Source organism: Bombina bombina, chromosome 7, assembly GCF_027579735.1.
Source record: "Bombina bombina isolate aBomBom1 chromosome 7, aBomBom1.pri, whole genome shotgun sequence".
Lineage (NCBI taxonomy): Eukaryota > Metazoa > Chordata > Amphibia > Anura > Bombinatoridae > Bombina > Bombina bombina.
The window spans coordinates 259,903,080-259,925,069 of record NC_069505.1 but is presented as its reverse complement, the minus strand read 5'-3'; the positions used below and the strand labels follow the sequence as shown (position 1 = coordinate 259,925,069).

At 36.4% G+C, this 21,990-nt stretch overlaps 1 protein-coding gene across 1 annotated transcript in view; it reads right to left on the bottom strand.

The window, feature by feature from the left end:
- COL7A1 (collagen type VII alpha 1 chain) overlaps window positions 1-21,990 on the bottom strand; it is a 398,512-nt gene that overhangs the window by 135,840 nt on the left and 240,682 nt on the right. The window contains exons 39-55 of the mRNA XM_053689357.1: window positions 19,516-19,542; window positions 18,042-18,095; window positions 16,679-16,750; window positions 16,449-16,508; window positions 16,179-16,214; window positions 15,899-15,943; window positions 13,528-13,563; window positions 12,691-12,735; window positions 11,336-11,371; window positions 10,919-10,954; window positions 10,757-10,789; window positions 9,125-9,196; window positions 6,697-6,756; window positions 2,965-3,000; window positions 2,373-2,489; window positions 2,248-2,292; window positions 162-233 (exon numbers count right to left, since the gene is read on the bottom strand). Of these exons, the coding sequence (XP_053545332.1) occupies window positions 162-233; window positions 2,248-2,292; window positions 2,373-2,489; window positions 2,965-3,000; window positions 6,697-6,756; window positions 9,125-9,196; window positions 10,757-10,789; window positions 10,919-10,954; window positions 11,336-11,371; window positions 12,691-12,735; window positions 13,528-13,563; window positions 15,899-15,943; window positions 16,179-16,214; window positions 16,449-16,508; window positions 16,679-16,750; window positions 18,042-18,095; window positions 19,516-19,542 (882 nt within the window). The remainder of the gene's footprint in view (window positions 1-161; window positions 234-2,247; window positions 2,293-2,372; window positions 2,490-2,964; window positions 3,001-6,696; window positions 6,757-9,124; window positions 9,197-10,756; window positions 10,790-10,918; window positions 10,955-11,335; window positions 11,372-12,690; window positions 12,736-13,527; window positions 13,564-15,898; window positions 15,944-16,178; window positions 16,215-16,448; window positions 16,509-16,678; window positions 16,751-18,041; window positions 18,096-19,515; window positions 19,543-21,990) is intronic.

The following is a 21,990-nucleotide window of genomic DNA, read 5'->3' as shown; positions in this document are numbered from 1 at the left end:
TTATGTATCATGATCAGTGGTTAGTATGTGTCCATGGTCAATTGCTTTTATGTATCATGGTTAGTGTTTAGTATGTGTCCATGGTCAGTTGGTTTTAAGTGTCTTGGTCAGTGCAGGTCTGTGCTGTATGACCAGTACAAATATGTGCATGTCATACTTACATTGCTTCCAGATTCCCCTGGATCTCCTGCGTCCCCCTTGTCCCCTACAATGCCCCGTAAGCCTTGAAGACCCTTGTGAAAAGAATATGTATTTTAGTTTGTTCTGCATATATCATAACATTATATATCTGTAATTAGGTCATGTTGTTTGTGTATTATCTAAGGTAGCCATAATTTTGTTTTGATTACCACTATGGTAGCTCATGTCTTGTGTAACTCAATATCAGCTTTTTATCCCATAGTAAAGATTCTACAGGCTAAAAGTGAAGGAGTGGGCAGAGAGACTAGACTTGGCAAAGGATGTACTGGTTTAAATACATTTATGTAGTGAGTAGCTAAATAACGCTTGATTATAGTACTTGAGACTATACATGATTATATAAATATAATAAATAAAAGGGTTGAAGGGTTAATTTTAGCTTTAGTGTAGAGATCAGCCTCCCACCTGACACATCCCACCCCCTGATCCCTCCCAAACATCTCTCTTCCCTCCCCCACCCCACAATTGTCCCCGCCAAGTACTGGAAGAAAGTCTGCCAGTACTAAAATAAAAGGCTTTTTTTTTTATTATTATTATTATTTTTTTTTTTTTAATTCTGTTTAGCTGTGATGGACCCCCCCTTAGCCCCCAACCTCTCTGATCCCCCCCAAACAGCTCTATAACCCTTGCCCACTACCTATTTGCTGCCATCTTGGGTACTGGCAGCTGTCTGCCAGTACCCAATTTGCCTCCCAAAAGAAAGTTTTTTTTTAATGTAATTAACATTTTTCTGTAGTGTAGCTGCCCCTCCTCAATACCCCCCTCCCTCTCCCCCCTCCCAGATCCTTTTGATCATTAATCCCCCCCCCCTCCATCTCCCTCTCTCCCACTCTGCACTGTCCCATTCATTGGTGGCAGTGGTTGTTGCGCAATCGCACGCACACATGTGCGCACATGCGCTCCCTGCAAGCCCCCCGCACACTCCCGGCACCCGGCATGCACATTGCACATTCAGGAACCGGATGCCGGGTAGCGATGGGCCGCCCACCGCCTCCCTGCAGCTGCTCCCACCCACCAACGATCGGCTCCATCGCTACCGGTGCAGAGAGGGCCACAGAGTGTCTCTCTCTGCATCGGTCTTGGGAAAAAAGGTATTGCAGTGATGCCTCAATATCGAGGCATCACAGCAATACCTTGAAAGTGCTGAAAGCGATCAGGATCGCTTCCAGCCACTTTAAACCCTAATGTCGTACAGGGTACGTCTCTGGTCTTTAAAGACCAGTTTGTGTGTGACGTACCCTGTACGACATGCGTCATTAAGGGGTTAATATTAAAGGGACAGTCTAGTCAAATTAAACTATCATGATTCAGATAGAGCAGCAATTTTAGGCAACTTTCTAATTTACTCCTATTATCAATTTTTCTCTGTTCTCTTGGTATCATTATTTGAATAAGCAAGAATGTAAGCTTAGGAGCCGGCCCATTTTTGGTTCAGAACCTGGGTAGCGCTTGCTTTTTGATGGATACATTTAGACACAAATCAACAAGCACTACCCAGGTTCTGAACCAAAAATGGGCCGGCTCCTAAGGATATATTTTTTTTTCTTTCGCATAAAGGTACCAAGAGAATGAAGAAAATTGATAATAGGAGTAAATTAGAAACTTGATTAAAATTGCTGCTCTATCTGAATCATGAAAGTTTAATTTTGACTAGACTGTCCCTTTAACATCAACATTTTCAAATTTAAATGTTGTTAGTAAAAAGGAATTAGAGTAAGGACACAAAAGGGACCGCTTCTAAAAAGTAAACTGCATCCAAAGCACCCGCAGGAATGGCTTTTCAAATGGGCTGAAGTCTCTCTTCTATCCCTACTGAGAGGTCGAATTCCGCTGCTAGCTCTTGTTTACATAGCTTTTCTATAGCCAATACTGCAGTATTTATTACAGTTTCAACTGATAAAACCAGCTTTTTCAAATGACAAAATAAAGGTAAAGGAGCTGCCTGTAAACAATTTAATACACTCCAGTAGGTAAAATTGATAATTTAGAGGAACATTTTACAGTACAATGTCTTATTAATGACAAAACCATTAAGATTTTTCGCACCCTTAGTCCTCGCTCTCCATTCTTCCCTGGAATTCCGGCTTCACCCTGGAATAGTACAGATAATCAAAATTATACCCTCAAAATAAAACAGAAACACCTGCCATTATCAGCTGAAGGTCACTTACCGGCGTCCCTTCGTCTCCCTTATCGCCTTTCTCTCCTTCTTTTCCCCGAAGACCAATCTGTCCTGGTGGGCCGGACTTTCCTGGCTCGCCATTCTGTCCTGATTCACCAGACTCTCCCTAGATAAATTAATCAGAAACCAAATTAGATCATGCAATAAATTAATCAAAACTCTGCTATGTTTTCAGACTAGAGCACTGTTCAGTTACGTAAATAACATAAAAATCATACAATTCATACAGCACCAGTTATCTGGTCTATAGTTGGTGCTTATAGAAATACACCAGTGATCACAATCAATAGTTTGATAATTATTGGCATGTTTTACTGGCTGCAGTTTAACCATTTTAATTGTTTATCAGAATAACTTTTTACTTTATCAGTTTTATGCTTAACACGTATCAGCCCTGTTTTAATGATCACAATCAAAATGCTCAATCATTATTTATACTCAGGGACATTTTTTATTTATTGAATTTCACAGCTAAAAATAAATCTCCAGACAACACTTGTTGACTTATTACCAAGACCAAGTACCCCTAAACATTATCAGATGTAACATTGGTTTTAACTATTAAACACCATGTGATTTACCTTCTGCCCTTGCTTTCCAGGGAGGCCCATGTTCCCCTAATATAAAGGAACACATTAGCAATAATATATCAGTTATATTAATGACAGTTATAGGAAAACAATAGCAATAATATATCAGTTATATTAATGACAGTTATAGGAAAACAATAGCAATAATATATCAGTTATATTAATGACAGTTACAGGAAAACAATAGCATTAATACACTAGTTATATTAATGACAGTTACAGGAAAACAATAGCATTAATACACTAGTTATATTAATGACAGTTATAGGAAAACAATAGCAATAATATATCAGTTATATTAATGACAGTTATAGGAAAACAATAGCAATAATATATCAGTTATATTAATGACAGTTATAGGAAAACAATAGCAATAATATATCAGTTATATTAATGACAGTTATAGGAAAACAATAGCAATAATATATCAGTTATATTAATGACAGTTATAGGAAAACAATAGCAATAATATATCAGATATATTAATGACAGTTATAGGAAAACAATAGCAATAATATATCAGTTATATTAATGACAGTTATAGGAAAACAATAGCAATAATATATCAGTTATATTAATGACAGTTATAGGAAAACAATAGCAATAATATATCAGTTATATTAATGACAGTTATAGGAAAACAATAGCATTAATACACTAGTTATATTAATGACAGTTACAGGAAAACAATAGCATTAATACACTAGTTATATTAATGACAGTTATAGGAAAACAATAGCATTAATACACTAGTTATATTAATGACAGTTATAGGAAAACAATAGCATTAATACACTAGTTATATTAATGACAGTTATAGGAAAACAATAGCATTAATACACTAGTTATATTAATGACAGTTATAGGAAAACAATAGCATTAATACACTAGTTATATTAATGACAGTTATAGGAAAACAATAGCATTAATACACTAGTTATATTAATGACAGTTACAGGAAAACAATAGCATTAATACACTAGTTATATTAATGAAAGTTATAGGAAAACAATAGCATTAATAAACTAGTTATATTAATGACAGTTATAGGAAAACAATAGCATTAATACACTAGTTATATTAATGACAGTTATAGGAAAACAATAGCATTAATACACTAGTTATATTAATGACAGTTACAGGAAAACAATAGCATTAATACACTAGTTATATTAATGACAGTTACAGGAAAACAATAGCATTAATACACTAGTTATATTAATGACAGTTACAGGAAAACAATAGCATTAATACACTAGTTATATTAATGACAGTTACAGGAAAACAATAGCATTAATAAACTAGTTATATTAATGACAGTTACAGGAAAACAATAGTATTAATACACTAGTTATATTAATGACAGTTACAGGAAAACAATAGCATTAATACACTAGTTATATTAATGACAGTTACAGGAAAACAATAGCATTAATAAACTAGTTATATTAATGACAGTTACAGGAAAACAATAGCATTAATACACTAGTTATATTAATGACAGTTACAGGAAAACAATAGCATTAATACACTAGTTATATTAATGACAGTTATAGGAAAACAATAGCATTAATAAACTAGTTATATTAATGACAGTTATAGGAAAACAATAGCATTAATACATTAGTTATATTAATGACAGTTATAGGAAAACAATAGCATTAATACACTAGTTATATTAATGACAGTTACAGGAAAACAATAGCATTAATACACTAGTTATATTAATGACAGTTACAGGAAAACAATAGCATTAATACACTAGTTATATTAATGACAGTTACAGGAAAACAATAGCATTAATACACTAGTTATATTAATGACAGTTACAGGAAAACAATAGCATTAATAAACTAGTTATATTAATGACAGTTACAGGAAAACAATAGCATTAATACACTAGTTATATTAATGACAGTTATAGGAAAACAATAGCATTAATACACTAGTTATATTAATGACAGTTATAGGAAAACAATAGCATTAATACACTAGTTATATTAATGACAGTTACAGGAAAACAATAGCATTAATACACTAGTTATATTAATGACAGTTACAGGAAAACAATAGCATTAATACACTAGTAATATTAATGACAGTTATAGGAAAACAATAGCATTAATAAACTAGTTATATTAATGACAGTTATAGGAAAACAATAGCATTAATACACTAGTTATATTAATGACAGTTATAGGAAAACAATAGCATTAATACACTAGTTATATTAATGACAGTTACAGGAAAACAATAGCATTAATACACTAGTTATATTAATGACAGTTACAGGAAAACAATAGCATTAATGCACTAGTTATATTAATGACAGTTACAGGAAAACAATAGCATTAATACACTAGTTATATTAATGACAGTTACAGGAAAACAATAGCATTAATAAACTAGGTATATTAATGACAGTTACAGGAAAACAATAGCATTAATACACTAGTTATATTAATGACAGTTATAGGAAAACAATAGCATTAATACACTAGTTATATTAATGACAGTTATAGGAAAACAATAGCATTAATAAACTAGTTATATTAATGACAGTTATAGGAAAACAATAGCATTAATACATTAGTTATATTAATGACAGTTATAGGAAAACAATAGCATTAATACACTAGTTATATTAATGACAGTTACAGGAAAACAATAGCATTAATACACTAGTTATATTAATGACAGTTACAGGAAAACAATAGCATTAATACACTAGTTATATTAATGACAGTTACAGGAAAACAATAGCATTAATACACTAGTTATATTAATGACAGTTATAGGAAAACAATAGCATTAATAAACTAGTTATATTAATGACAGTTATAGGAAAACAATAGCATTAATACACTAGTTATATTAATGACAGTTATAGGAAAACAATAGCATTAATACACTAGTTATATTAATGACAGTTACAGGAAAACAATAGCATTAATGCACTAGTTATATTAATGACAGTTACAGGAAAACAATAGCATTAATGCACTAGTTATATTAATGACAGTTACAGGAAAACAATAGCATTAATACACTAGTTATATTAATGACAGTTACAGGAAAACAATAGCATTAATAAACTAGTTATATTAATGACAGTTACAGGAAAACAATAGCATTAATACACTAGTTATATTAATGACAGTTATAGGAAAACAATAGCATTAATACACTAGTTATATTAATGACAGTTATAGGAAAACAATAGCATTAATAAACTAGTTATATTAATGACAGTTATAGGAAAACAATAGCATTAATACGTTAGTTATATTAATGACAGTTATAGGAAAATAATAGCATTAATACACTAGTTATATTAATGACAGTTACAGGAAAACAATAGCATTAATACACTAGTTATATTAATGACAGTTATAGGAAAACAATAGCATTAATAAACTAGTTATATTAATGACAGTTATAGGAAAACAATAGCATTAATACATTAGTTATATTAATGACAGTTATAGGAAAACAATAGCATTAATACACTAGTTATACTAATGACAGTTACAGGAAAACAATAGCATTAATACACTAGTTATAACACATTACAGTTATCTCAGGATCAAGTTTAGTTAAAAAAAAAAACAATAATAAACTCCTACTACATGCGAAGGATGGATGTTTCAGACATCTTAAGAGGATGCAATAAATCACATTAAATTGACCATAGATTCTCCACCATATTTGCAGCTGACTTACTCTGTCCCCTATGTCTCCTTTTGCACCCTGTGGCCCCGGAACGCCATATCCAGGAGGGCCCTAAAAAGAGAGAAATTCATATGATTTTCATAGAAGTTGAATATAATATGTACTTTCTGTATCTAGTATCACTTTCTACAGACCACCCTATCTCTTGTCCTCTTATTTCTGTTGTCCTATCAGTCAGGTGTCCAATACCAAAGAACTCAACCTGCTAAACATATGCCCACAAACACCCACAAAAACATGCCCAATTGCCCACAAACACCCACAAAAACGTGCCCAATTGGCCACACACTAAGAGGGTGGCATTTATATAAAAAAAACAGTGCAACATCAAAAATATTTCGGAGAACTCCTTTATAATATTTTTTAAAATTGTATCCACATTATTTATACTTTCCTGCAATTTCATCAAATATATAATGTTTTAACTTGGATTCCACAACCACTCCTTCAATTTGTCCAAAACTATATATATTAAAGAACCAGTAAATACAGTACATTTGCATAATGAATAAATGCACAATAAAAAGACAATACAATAGCACTTAGGGGTAAATTGATCAAATCTCGGGTGAACATGATCCGCTATAGCGAACATGTCCGCCCAACATCGCTTAATGCCGACAGCATACGCTACTGCACAAGCAGTAGTGAACTGCTTGTGCAATGCGGCCCCCTGCACATTCACGGCCAAACCGGTGCTAGCAGGGGGTGTTAATCATCCCGATCATATCTGATCAGGATGATTGCAGTCTGCTGCCTCAGAGGTGGCGGAGGAGTTAAGGAGCAGCGGTCTTATGACCGCTGCTTCTTAACTTAAGTTTCAGGCGGACCTGAAACGTCAGGGGTAGATGTCAGCATCTGCTGCTTAACAAATCTACCCCTTAGTTTGAACTTCTATTACAAATTATGGGCTAGATCACGGCACGTATTACAAGTTGAAAGTAAATTTGTTCGCTAGAAAGTGCTAGTTGTGCCATATAGATAACATTGTGCTCACATCTGTGGAATTACCTAGTAGTCAGCACTGATTGGCTAAAATACAAGTCTGTCAAAAGCACTGAGATAAGGGGGCAATCTGCAGAGGCTTAGATCCAAGGTAATCACAGAAGTAAAAAGCATATTAATATAACTGTGTTGGTTATGCAAAACTGGGGAATGGGCAATAAAGGCAATATCTATCTTTTAAACAATAACAATTCTGGAGTAGGCTGTCCCTTTAATCACTGTTATTAAGGGACTTTACAGCCCAAATTGAAATGCTCATTAATGCAATATCATTTTGAACAGAAGCATTTTGCAATACACATATATTAAAAAACTGCTTCTAGGAAAACTGTTTCAGTCAGAGCTTATATTATACAAGGGCACTGTAAGCATATCTAGATATGCTCAGCGCACCAGCATTTTAAACAGTGAGTCTGCTCAGAGAGCTGGTGATGACTTGTATCATGTACAATGAGTCTTTACCCCAGGCTCCCTGAGCAGACATAGGGGCCGATCACAGTCTGGCAGCGTATCATTTCCGCTAGACAGCATACACTGTGGGCATTTAACATTGCACAAGCAGTTCTAGTGAACTGCTTGTGCAATGCCGGCCCCTGCAGATTTGCGGCCAATTAGCCACTAGCAGGGGGGCCAATCAACCCGATCGTACACGATCGGGCGGATTGATGTCCGCAGCCTCTTAAGACCGCTGCTTCATAACTGCTGTTTCTGGTGAGTCTGAAGGCTCGCACGGAAACAGGGGCATCAGGGGCTATTCGGCCCTTGATAAATCAGCCCCATACTGTTTAAAATGCTGGTGCACTGAGTATATCTAGATATGCTCCGCATGCCTACGACACGAAAAAACTTTTATTAGAGGCAGTTTTGCTACAACAAGTGTATGTAATGTTTAAATAGAAAATAAATTATATATCTAGAGCAAAGACAAGAAATGAGAGGAATGGAGGACGTTGCAAATTGCATTAAGTATTTTGTAATATTTTCAGTTTCATCAGAAGAAAAAAAGGACTTTATGAAAAACTCAAGCTGATGAATAAAACAAGTTACTGAGGACAATTTTCCCTCTAAGGGCCCTGTGTACGAAGGAGCGAGCAGACAAGCTTCTCAACTCGAACAGGATCCGCTGCCCTATGTATCATTACATGCTCAAGTGAGAGTGTAATGCCCGCCCCTTCTCCCACGTGAGAGAAGAGACTGTCAATCACTGAAAGCGAGCGCGCACTCAGTGATTTCCCCTCGCCACCTCAGAGGTGACCACTGCTTCTTACCTTGCGGTAAGCAGACTCACATGTGCGAACCTTCCCCGCAAGGGCTTCGGAGCAGCTTTAGATTAGTACATGGAGCCCTAGGAGTTTCAGTAATGCATGTGCATTAGCTCAGTCTACTGCGCCCATGAGTTTGGGATGAAACTAACCCGCTCTCCTTTATCTCCAGCATCTCCTCTTGCACCTTTTGGCCCTTCTGGTCCTGCTGGACCTGCTGCACCCTGGGGAAAAAATAGGTAAAGCAAAATAAGTGTGAAATATAAGTTTTGGTAAATGATAAACTAAACTACATTTATAGTGCCTGATTAATGTGCAGTTAAAGGGACGTCAAACCCAATATTTTCTTTCATGATTAAGATAGAGAATACAATTTTAAATAACTTTCCATTTTACTTTTATTATCTAATTTGCTTAGTTCTCTAGGTATCCTTTGCTGAAAAGGATACCTTGGTAGGTTCAGAAGCTTGGAGCTAGCTGCTGTTTGGTGGCTGCATATATGTCTATTGTGATTGGCTTGCTGATGTGTTAAGCTAGCTGCCAGAAGTGCATTGCTGCTCTTTCAATAAAGGATACCAAGAGAATGAAGCAAAATTAATAATAGTAGTTTAAAAATGTATGTTCTATCTGAATCATAAAATACAAAAAATAAAATATAAAATAAAAAAAAAATAAAAAAAAAATATCATGAAATACAAATTTGGGGTTTATGTCCCTTTAAAGGGATATTAAATAGTCTATTTAATTGTTGTAATAAATAACCACTAAGCAGTGGGTTATACTTAAAGGGATACTGAACCAAATTTTTTTCTTTCATGATTCAGATAGAGCATGTAATTTTAAGCAACTTTCTAATTTACTTCAATTATCATTTTTTCTTCGTACTCTTGCTATCTTTATTTGAAAAAGAAGGCATCTAAGCTAAGGAGCCAGCAAATGTTTGGTTCAGAACCATGGACAGCACTTGTTTATTGGTGCTGTCCAATCAACAAGGACAACCCAGTTTGATCACCAAAAATGGGCCGGCATCTAAACTGTCTTGCTTTTCAAATAAACATACCAAGAGAATGAAGAAAATTTGGTAATAGGAGTAAAATAGAAAGTTTCTTAAAATTGCATGCTCTATCTGAATCACGAAAGAAAAAATTTGGATTCAGTGTCCCTTTAACAGAAATCATTTTAAAAGGATTTTTCCTTTTATTTCATTTTTGTTAACTTCATTTGTGCAGTGTCTATTATATCCTGTATCATCCCTACAAGAGGACTGGGATCTCTACAGGAAGTTCTAGCTTGATGTCATAAATCTTCTAGAGTAACCTGAGCTGCCTTATTGTTTAGTGAATTCTAGAGAAACAGGAATTACGTTTTGCCCATGCTCAGAAGAGGCAGAAAGCAACATGTCAGCTCTCTTATCTCCCTGAGGGGAGGAGCTACAGAGAGAATTTCTAAGTGTTTTTGTACACAATCTGTTTCTTTTTTACTCTGATTTAGCAAATTTTGTTTTAACTAAAGGAGCACTGTTTTATATCCCTTTAAGCTTTTGGACGAATAAAGGGTTTTGGACGTAATCATAGATAAAAACTCTGACCTAGAATGTTCCAGAATCAGATATTTAATGATTATGTCACATGCACCTGTAGGCCAGTTCCATCTCTTGATTTTGACCTCCATATACCAGTGTTTTACTGGGATGTTATTAATGAAGGAATATTGTAGGTGGATGTAATACGTGGAATTCAGTTCCATCATTAAAACATGGAAGCAACAACCAATAATAATCTCACCTTCTCCCCTTTATTTCCTGGACCTTCTGAAACCTGGGAAAGAAAAACACAACAGACATGACGGAATGACTAAGTTTCGTTCTATGCAGAATACTCTGATTTTGAAACTTTTCACACAAAAAAAATATTTTTTTGAACATTAACACAGAAAAGTTCACATACTGATTTGCCGGGTTCCCCTGGTAGTCCTTGGTCTCCCTGAAATATAAATGTGAAAAGACAAAGTGTGAAAAAAATAGAAATTGAGTGTTTTTGCATTGTGTACAAAGCTATTGTCAGCCTGTAGCGTTTGTGATGAGGGAGGTTATAATATGCCAGCGGGACTGATAATCAAGAAAAAAGCAGTCACAATGTGACAGCGGGATTGTCTTATTGTTAAATAAAATGTAATTGGAGCTTATGATATGATGTTGTGACTGGTGCTCAAAAAGGCCCATTCTCATGGCAACAGCAGGAAAGTGTCCTGTTCTTCAATAAAGTTCCATTTGCCGTTGGATAGAAGCAGATCATCTTTTGTCTGAAGAGCATCACAACTAAAATATAAAATGGTGGGAAAACAACATATGTATGGTTGCATACCTTTTCACCTCGTGGTCCAATCCCACCTGGAGATCCCTGGGAAAAAAAGTATTGCATATGATATCCTATAACTCTTTCCTAATATTATGAAAAAAATTAAATAGACCTTAAAAAAATAAGAAATTAATATTTAGTATACATGTTAAATTAATCTGAATTCACTGCATTAATACAAATACAATAAGTGGACAAACATAAAATTTCAGTATTTTACTAATTAATAAAACTAGATAATTTAATTTTTCCAAAGGGATGAAATAAATAATTAGACAATAAAATATTTAACTAAAGAATTTCATGTTTGAAACTCACAATGTGAAATCAGTTATATTCATACTGGTATGCATCTAACATAGTACAGGCATACATCCTATAGAGCACTGATATGCATCCTAATGAGTATAGGCATGCATATTATAGTGTCGGCATGCATCCTATAGAGTACTCACATGCATACTAATGAGTATAGGCATGCATATGATACAGTGTTGGCATGCATCCTAATGAGTAGAGGCATGCATATGATAGAGTGTCCGCAAGGATCATATATCGTAATGACAAGCATCCTAATGAGTACAGGCATGCATATGATAGAGTGTCCCCATGCATCATATAGCGTACTGACAAGCATCATAATGAGTATAGGCATGCATATGATACAGTGTCGGCATGCATCCTATAAAGTACTCACATGCATACTAATGAGTATAGGCATGCATATGATACAGTGTCGGCATGCATCCTATAAAGTACTCACATGCATACTAATGAGTATATGCATGCATATGATACGATACAGTGTTGGCATGCATCTTATAGAGTTCTCACATGCATACTAATGAGTATAGGCATGCATATGATACAGTGTCGGCATGCATCCTATAGAGTACTGACATGCATCCTAATCAGTATAGGCATGCATATGATAGTGTCGGCATGCATCCTAATCAATATAGGCATGCATATGATAGAGTGTTGGCATGCATCCTAATCAGTATAGGCATGCATATGATAGAGTGTTGGCATGAATCCTAATCAGTATAGGCATGCATATGATAGAGTGTTGGCATACATCCTAATCAGTATAGGCATGCATATGATAGAGTGTTGGCATGCATCTTAGTGAGTACAGGAAAGCATCTCAGACAGAACCACTATGCATTCTACAGAGGGCCGGTATACATCCTATGGAGTACTGGCATGCATCACATTGATACTGGCTTGCAGGATTTTTGCCTGCATCCTACATAATACTTGCTGGAATAAAATGCTAGGCCTACAACAATAACACAGTGAATTATTCCTTTTTTTCTTAGTCCTGTGTATGACATTTGCAGCTGCAGCAAGAGACTTACTGATGGCCCGACTGGTCCTAGGGCGCCATTTTGTCCTGGATTTCCCTACAGAATAACAAATTAAATGAAAAATAATCGTATGAGTATATATTTGTTCAACTGCACAACTGTTACTGTTCCTCAATGATTTCTACAAGCAGCTCCTGGAAGTTGAAGTAACAATTGCACTAATATACTTTTAAAAGTATTTTATACATTAGAAACTGATCATGAAAAGGTCTTTAAAATTCTATTTATTTGTAGGAAATATTTTATAATGAGAGAGATAGTTACACATCACCGTGTTCACTAAGCATACTAATTTGACTTCCCATAGAGTGTGAAATGGGGCAATGATATCTGCATAGAACAGGTTGTGCCCAACACTGTTTTAAGTAAAGTAGGCAGCTCTCTAAGGGCATTATCTCACAGAGGGGCCCCTTCCTGGCTGGACAGTAATAAAACTTAACAAAATAAATCTTAGAGCCTGTGTTTCGTACACTTAGGAGAACAATCAGCACATTATATATAACTAGAAACTTTTTTCTAGAAATGTGTGTGGTCTTGTTAAGCAAACATATCTTTATGGACTGAAAAGGTAAAAATCAATTAAAGAACTATAGTACAAATATGTTCTAAATGATATTTAAATAGCATAACATGTAATATACGTAATAATTATCCTAAAGACGTGCAGTGGTTTTGCTGTAACTTTGTCTAAAACTGCTTGTGTGTATGGCAATCACAGTATTAGAAATTGGCAAATTGTGAAAACTTTGCATATTTTAAAGGAACAATTAAGCAATGAATAATTTTCTTTAGCATGTGAGAATCAGGACTTATGATTGTACAACAAACCTTTAGTCCTGTGAATCCCTGGGGGCCACGCTCACCCTGGAAATACAACCACAAGACAAACTTCAGTATTAAACCATTCACCATAGTTCTGTTTTGCTAGAGTTAAGCATTGCCTATTGGTGCAAAGACCTGGTCATGAACTAAGCACAAAGTGTTGCAGGGACCCCTGGCAATGGGATGTTACAAGGGGAGAGATAGATGAGGATAAGGTAGTTATATAAGGAGAGGTGTAGAGGTTGAGAGAGTTTGGGTAATTTAGGGAGACTGAAGAGTAGGGGAGAGTTGAAGAGTGGGGGAGAGATGAGTGAGAGATGGAGAGTGGGGTGACAGATGAGGAGACCTAGGAATACAGAGAAGAGCAATGAAAGGGAGATAATAGGAGAGAGATGAGGAATGGTGGAGAAATGAAGAGAGTAGGAGAAAAGCTGGAGAATCAGGAGATTTGTTACAGTGGGAGTGGGAAGAGACGTGAGGTTGGTTCAAGTGACATGGGGATGGGACAAAGATGATCAGTGGTGAGAGACATGGGGATAAAGAAGAGGTGGAGAGAGGGCAGTGACCTTACGTACAACAAGAGAGAGGGCAATGATGTTATGTACAAAAAGAGAGAGGGCGGTGACCTTACGTAGAACAAAAGAGAGGGCAGTGACCTTATGTACAAAAAGAGAGAGGGCAGTGACCTTACGTACAACAAGAGAGAGGGCAGTGACCTTAAGTACAACAAGAGAAAGGGCAATGACCTTACGTACAACAAGAGAGAGGGCAGTGACATTATGTACAAAAAGAGAGAGGGTGGTGACCTTACATACAACAAGAGAGAGGGCAGTGACCTTACGTACAACAAGAGAGAGGGCAGTGACCTTAAGTACAACAAGAGAAAGGGCAATGACCTTACGTACAACAAGAGAGAGGGCAGTGAGATTATGTACAAAAAGAGAGAGGGTGGTGACCTTACATACAACAAGAGAGAGAGGGCATTGACCTTATGTACAACAAGAGAGAGGGCAGTGACCTTACATACAACAAGAGAGAGGGCAGTGACCTTATGTACAACAAGAGAGAGCGCAGTGACCTTACGTACAACAAGAGAGAGGGCAGTGACCTTACATACAACAAGAGAGAGGGCAGTGACCTTACATACAACAAGAGAGAGGGCAGTGACCTTAAGTACAACAAGAGAAAGGGCAATGACCTTACATACAACAAGAGAGAGGGCAGTGACCTTAAGTACAACAAGAGAAAGGGCAATGACCTTACATACAACAAGAGAGAGGGCAGTGACCTTATGTACAACAAGAGAGAGCACAGTGACCTTACGTACAACAAGAGAGAGGGCAGTGACCTTACATACAACAAGAGAGAGGGCAGTGACCTTAAGTACAACAAGAGAAAGGGCAATGAACTTACGTACAACAAGAGAGAGAGCAGTGACCTTACATACAACAAGAGAGAGCAGTGACCTTACATACAACAAGAGAGAGGGCAGTGACCTTACGTACAACAAGAGAGAGGGCAGTGACCTTACATACAACAAGAGAGAGGGCAGTGACCTTACATACAACAAGAGAGAGGGCAGTGACCTTACGTACAACAAGAGAGAGGGCAGTGACCTTATGTACAACAAGAGAGAGGGCAGTGACCTTATGTACAACAAGAGAGAGGGCAGTGACCTTACATACAACAAGAGAGAGAGCAGTGACCTTACGTACAACAAGAGAGAGGGCAGTGACCTTACATACAACAAGAGAGAGAGCAGTGACCTTACATACAACAAGAGAGAGGGCAGTGACCTTACGTACAACAAGAGAGAGGGCAGTGACCTTACATACAACAAGAGAGAGGGCAGTGACCTTACATACAACAAGAGAGAGGGCAATAACCTTACGTACAACAAGAGAGAGGGCAGTGACCTTACATACAACAAGAGAGAGGGCAGTGACCTTATGTACAACAAGAGAGAGGGCAATAACCTTACATACAACAAGAGAGAGGGCAGTGACCTTACATACAACAAGAGAGAGAGCAGTGACCTTACATACAACAAGAGAGAGAGCAGTGACCTTACATACAACAAGAGAGAGGGCAATAACCTTACGTACAACAAGAGAGAGGGCAGTGACCTTACATACAACAAGAGAGAGAGCAGTGACCTTACATACAACAAGAGAGAGAGCAGTGACCTTACATACAACAAGAGAGAGGGCAATAACCTTACATACAACAAGAGAGAGGGCAATGACCTTACATACAACAAGAGAGAGGGCAGTGTCACTGATATGGGTGGTAGACAGGATGTGAGAGGATACACCTTGCAGACCATCTTACCTATCTTGTCACCGTAACCCACAGACTGTGTAGAACACAAACTGACCTTCTCACCACGTTCTCCGTCCAGTCCTGGTTGCCCACGGTCTCCCTGATGGAGCAATCAGACAGATATGAGTTACTGAGCAGTGTATCTGGGCACCATCTGGAGCATTATTTATGACTGATTATTCTCCTGTTGCTTTATCATGAGAATAGATCAGATTAACAGCTGACCAAAAAACAATTAACAGGACATCTCTTATCATTTAACCCTTTGGCTGCCAGAGAGGACTGCAATACATAATGATACAAAACATGCTGCTCTTGTTTTGCTTAATACCAACCTTGCCACCTTGTTCACCAGGTGGGCCCCTGGGTCCCTGCATAAAAAGAACAAAATATTATTAGTAACTCATTACTTGCACATGTCAGTAGGTTATACTCTGTACACATAGAACATGTGGCACGGATAGGGTGAGAACCTTTCTTATGCCATTTTGTTCTATTCCTTTTTGCAGAAAGTGGCTCCTTGTGCCAGTTTGCAAATGAACCTTTCACACGGAGCTAAAAACCCCCCACAAACAAGCAATACAATTTTAGTTGCATAAACTCACCCGATCCCCTGGCTCTCCCGGGCGTCCTGCTGCACCTGGAAATCCTTCCCCAGTTTCTCCCTGCAACAAAGATAAATGTTTGCAGTTCATCTAATGCATTACAGGGCTTAGAAAGAATTTCCCAGGAGGTTTATGATATTCAGGGAAGCCAGATGATTTAAGACAATGATTAACATATACAGATGGCAGCATTGCCAGCCCAGTCCATCCTGCACACCCAGATCACTCACCTTATCACCTTTTTGCCCTGCAAGACCAGCTGGCCCTCGGGGACCCGGGGACCCAGTGGCACCGGGTGGTCCCTGAAAGTGAAATAAACCAAAAGCTTGTATTGTTCTCTTTTAGATCTAGTGCCATGATAAATGGTATTAATAACTTATTGTACTGTACAAATGCTATGTGAGTGACATTACAAACCTGAGTACTAATGACTTGTGACATATGTTCCAGTGTATTATAAAACGACACCTGTCTTTCCTATGCAATTCATTTTCATTTAACCACTGATTATTACAAGAAGAAAAAATTATAACCAAGGAGGGTAAATGTAGGGTATCAGACTATATTCTCTAACCAAGCAGCTAATAATGATTTTACAGCTATGTGCCGGTAGTGTGTAAAACTCATGAGTGTACAGCACAAACACATTAAAAAAAAGCAAGCTTGTGTTTTATTAATCCGACTGTGTTTGTGCATAAGTAGTACTAATAGGGATATCTTGTCAAACTTAATTTGACAGGTACCACGCCCCTTTATATGCAAAACCGTGCCCCTTTATATGCAGATCCCCGCCCACTCTCCTCCTAATATTTTCACCCTATCCTCCCACTCTTTTCCATATTTCAAGCCCCTTTAATGTGGTTGACTTTGTAAATTCTGTGTTTAATTTAATCGCATTGAAATCTTACAAAATATCAGTTAAACAATATATAAAACATTAACACAACACAATTTAAAATAAATTATCTTGTTTATTATTATAACATTAAAATAAATGTTAAAAAGCTCTTAAAAGAAGGCAAGGAGCCATAAATGGGGCGTGAAATATGGAAAAGAGTGGGAGGATAGGGTGGAAATATTGGGAGGAGAGTGGGCGGGGATCTGCATATAAAGGGGAGTTGCATATAAAGGGGCGGAGTTTTGCATATAAAGGTGTGGGTTTTGCATATAAAGGGATATAGTTTTGCATATAAAGGGGCGTGGTACCTGTCAAATTAAGTTTGACAAGATATCCCAATTTGTACTACTTGCATAGTATTGTATACTGCCAAGTCACTTTATATAGAGGTTAGCTTGTTTTTATTTAATATTTTATATTTATATTTGTTTTACAGCAATAATGACTCCAGTCTCATTCTGTTTAGGGAAAACAGAGACCACAATTGGCTGAATTTGTGCAAATTTGCTGCCATCTAGTGTTCAAATACATATAACATTGCTGAAAGCATTGCTACAGAACTGAGACGTGCACGCTCGTGAGCCTACACAGGTATGTTCTTTAACAAAGGATGTCAATTAAATGAAGGAGATCTGTATATAACCCAGTAGTGATGTACAAAGCACATGTGTTAGTAGCGTGTAAATCCCACTCACAGGACTTCCAGGTTCTCCTTTGCCAACTTCTCCACCACCAAATCCTGGGAGACCCTGGTGAAGAAAAATAGTTATTATTAACATTTTGAGCCCTCTAATGGGTTATTTATGTTATGTTGATAGCGCTGTGATGTTACTGTTGTGTTGCTGGTGATAATTAAAGGGATATAAAAAGTGCAAAAACAAAATGCTGTAATATATTAGTGCATTTTATTATTGCACTATTGCTAGCATATAACTGTGTCTTTAAACCCCGCAAAGAGAGATTAAGTACATAGTTAAAGTCAGCTACAGAGCAGCAATGCACTACTGGGGAGTAGCTGAGCACAACGGATGAACAAATGACAAGATGCAAATGTGTGTAGCTACCAATAACCAGCTAGCTCCCAGTAGTGGATTGCTCCAGCTGAGGATATCTACATATGCTTTTAAGCAAAAGATATCATGAGAACAAGTAAAATTGATAATACAAGTGAATTTAAAAGTTACTTAAAATCAAATGTTCTATCTGACTTATTTAAGTGTAAACAAAGTGCAGTTCACATTTCAGGATACAACTAAAATGAGTGACATCCCTGGTCATAGGGGCTTATGGGTAAGATTTCTAGGGGTTTTACAGCAATCTTGGGAAATACATTTCCTGAAAGAGAAGAAATCATGTCCCACTAGATATAATACCAGGGAACATACTGAAGTAATGTTTAGAAATGATAATTTACAGGGACATAAAACCCATATTTTTTGTGTGTGATTCAGATAGAAAATACTCATTCTCTTGGTAACCTTTGTTGAAGAAGCAGCAATGCACTACTGTGAGCTAGCTGAAAGCATTGGGTGAGCCAATGACATGAAGGCATATAAGTGCAGCCACCAATCAGAGGTTCCAGAGCCTACCTAGGTATCTTTTTCAACAAAGAATACAAAAAGAACTAGATAAGAGATGTAATTTGGAAAGTTGCTTAAGATCACCTGCTCTATCTGAATCATGAAAGAAAAAATGTAGGTTTCATATCCCTTTAGTACCATCATTCAGTTAGAGTAACAGAAGAATTAACAACATAATAATAATTTTTGGAAAGGGGATTATATAAGTACATTTTACTAGTTTCATTAACTGGGCTAATACTTTATATGTCCTCTTATTAAGTTCCATATATTGTATTATGTATAGTAGTTCATGAACACACCTGTACTTGCTTTACTCAAATCTTTATATTGTATTTTAAACATTATATAACAGAATGTTAAACTTCATATCACAGATTTACTATTTCACACATATAAAGCAATCATAGTAAAACTGCACCTGACTCTGTATAAGTAAAGTTCTTTCTCAATTCCATTCATAAACCTCCCATATTGTAATTATTGTGATGCAGGAAAAACTAAATGACAACAGGAAGTCGCAGACAAAGTCTCACAAAACAAATATTGTGCTTTTAGCACAACTACTACAGAGTGTATTAGAACTTACCCTCTCACCACGTTCTCCTTTATCTCCCTGGAAAAGCATAAAGAGATAACAGCCAATAAGAAGCTATACAGAAGTACTCAGTGCAGTGCTAGAAATGTCACAGAGAAGTTAATGGCTTTCCTAAACAAAATATGATTAATGGGACAGTCTACACTAAAATTGTTATTAGTTTAAAATCCCTTTATTACCCATTCCCCAGTTTTGCATAACTAACACAGTTATATTAATATACTTATTAATTCTGTGATTACCTTGTATCTAAGCCTCTTCTGACAGCCCCCTGATCACATGACTTTATCTATCTATTGACTTGCATTTAGTACTGTGTTGTGCTAACTCTTAAATAACTCCATGGGCGTGAACACAATGTTATCTATATAGCTCAAATGAACTAGCACTCTCCTGTTGTGAAAAGCTAATAAAAAAGCAAGTGATAAGAGGCTGTCAGTAGTGGCTTAGAAACAGGCAGAAATTTAGAGGTTTAAATGTTATAAAGTATATTAATATAACAATGTTGGTTGTGCAAAGCTGGGGAATGGGTAGTAAAAGCGTTATCTATCTTTTTAAACAATAACAATTTATGTGTTAACTGTCCCTTTAAAGATAATGTTCATGTTTCTCCTCTCATTTGTAGAAGGTTTTCAGATAAAATTAATGGATTCTTTTTCCCTCAAAAGCTGAAAATAAACTTCAAAATGAGGGGCCACAAAATGCTTCAAATGAACTAATGGGATGAATCTGTTTGTAATGGGGGATGGTAGAAGAGTATTGTTATACTGAGAAATAAAGTGCAGGTAAAAACATCCTCTGTAACCTGCATAACTGAATACATTAACATTACTAACCACCAAGTGAGAAACTACACAATGTGCAGAACTTATTATTTTAATATCGTCAGGTATTTGTAGAGCGCCAACAGATTCTGCAGAGCAAACTTACAGAACTTATTATTTTATTATCGTCAGGTATTTGTAGAGCGCCAACAGATTCTGCAGCACTAACTTACAGAACTTATTATTTTATAATCGTCAGGTATTTGTAGAGCGCCAACAGATTCCGCAGCACTAATTTACAGAACTTATTATTTTATAATCGTCAGGTATTTGTAGAGCGCCAACAGATTCCGCAGCGCTAACTTACAGAACTTATTATTTTATAATCGTCAGGTATTTGTAGAGCGCCAACAGATTCCGCAGCGCTAACTTACAGAACTTATTATTTTATTATCGTCAGTTATTTGTAGAGCGCCAACAGATTCCGCAGCACTATGTCAAGGTATATGTGAGATTAATAAATATATATTTTAATCATATTTCTCTTGTTAAGTGTATCCAGTCCACGGATCATCCATTACTTATGGGATATTAACTCCTCCCCAACAGGAAGTGCAAGAGGATTCACCCAGGAGAGCTGCTATATAGCTCCTCCCCTAACTGCCATTACCAGTCATTCTCTTGCACCCAACGAATAGATAGGATGTGTGAGAGGACTGTGGTGATTATACTTAGTTTCATACCTTCAATCAAAAGTTTGTTATTTTATAATAGCACCGGAGTGTGTTATTCCTTCTCTGGTAGAATTTGAAGAAGAATCTACCTGAGTTTTTCTATGATTTTAGCCGGAGTAGTTAAGATCATATTGCTGTTTCTCGGCCATCTGAGGAGAGGTAAACTTCAGATCAGGGGACAGCGGGCAGATTAATCTGCAAAGAGGTATGTAGCAGCTTATTATTTTCTGACAATGGAATTGATGAGAAAATTCTGCCATACCGATATAATGTAAACTCAGCCTTAAATGCAGTAGCAGCAACTGGTATCAGGCTGTCATGTATGTATATTTTACACTTCAGTATTCTGGGGAATGGCACTTCACTGGAATTATACTGTATGCATAAGACTTTAGCCTAATTTGCAAGGACTAGCAACAGGCTTTTTAATAACACTCAATTTATTAATGTTAAACGTTTTTTTCTGGCATGTAAAATCGTTTAATTTTCTGAGGTACTGGGTGAAAAAATGTTTTGGGCACTATTTTTTTCCACTTGGCAGTCGTTTTATTTAATTTATGACAGTTTACTGATCTCTCTCACTGTTAGCTATCAGGGTTAGTTATCCTTTGCTAATGGGAGCAATCCTTTGCTAAAATTGTGTTTTTTACAAAGATTTGATGCTATAACTTTTCAGTTTATTAATTTTCAACTGTCATAACTTTTTCTGTGCCTTTCTTATAGGCACAGTACGTTTTCATATTATAGTAAATTACTTGAAAAGTATTTCCAAGTTGCTAGTTTATTTGCTAGTGTGTTAAACATGTCTGATTCAGAGGAAGATATCTGTGCTATATGTGCTAAAGCCAAAGTGGAGCCCAATAGAAATGTATGTACTAACTGTATTGATGCTACTTTAAATAAAAGTCAATCTGTACAAATTGAATATATTTCACCAAACAACGAGGGGAGAGTTATGCCGACTAACT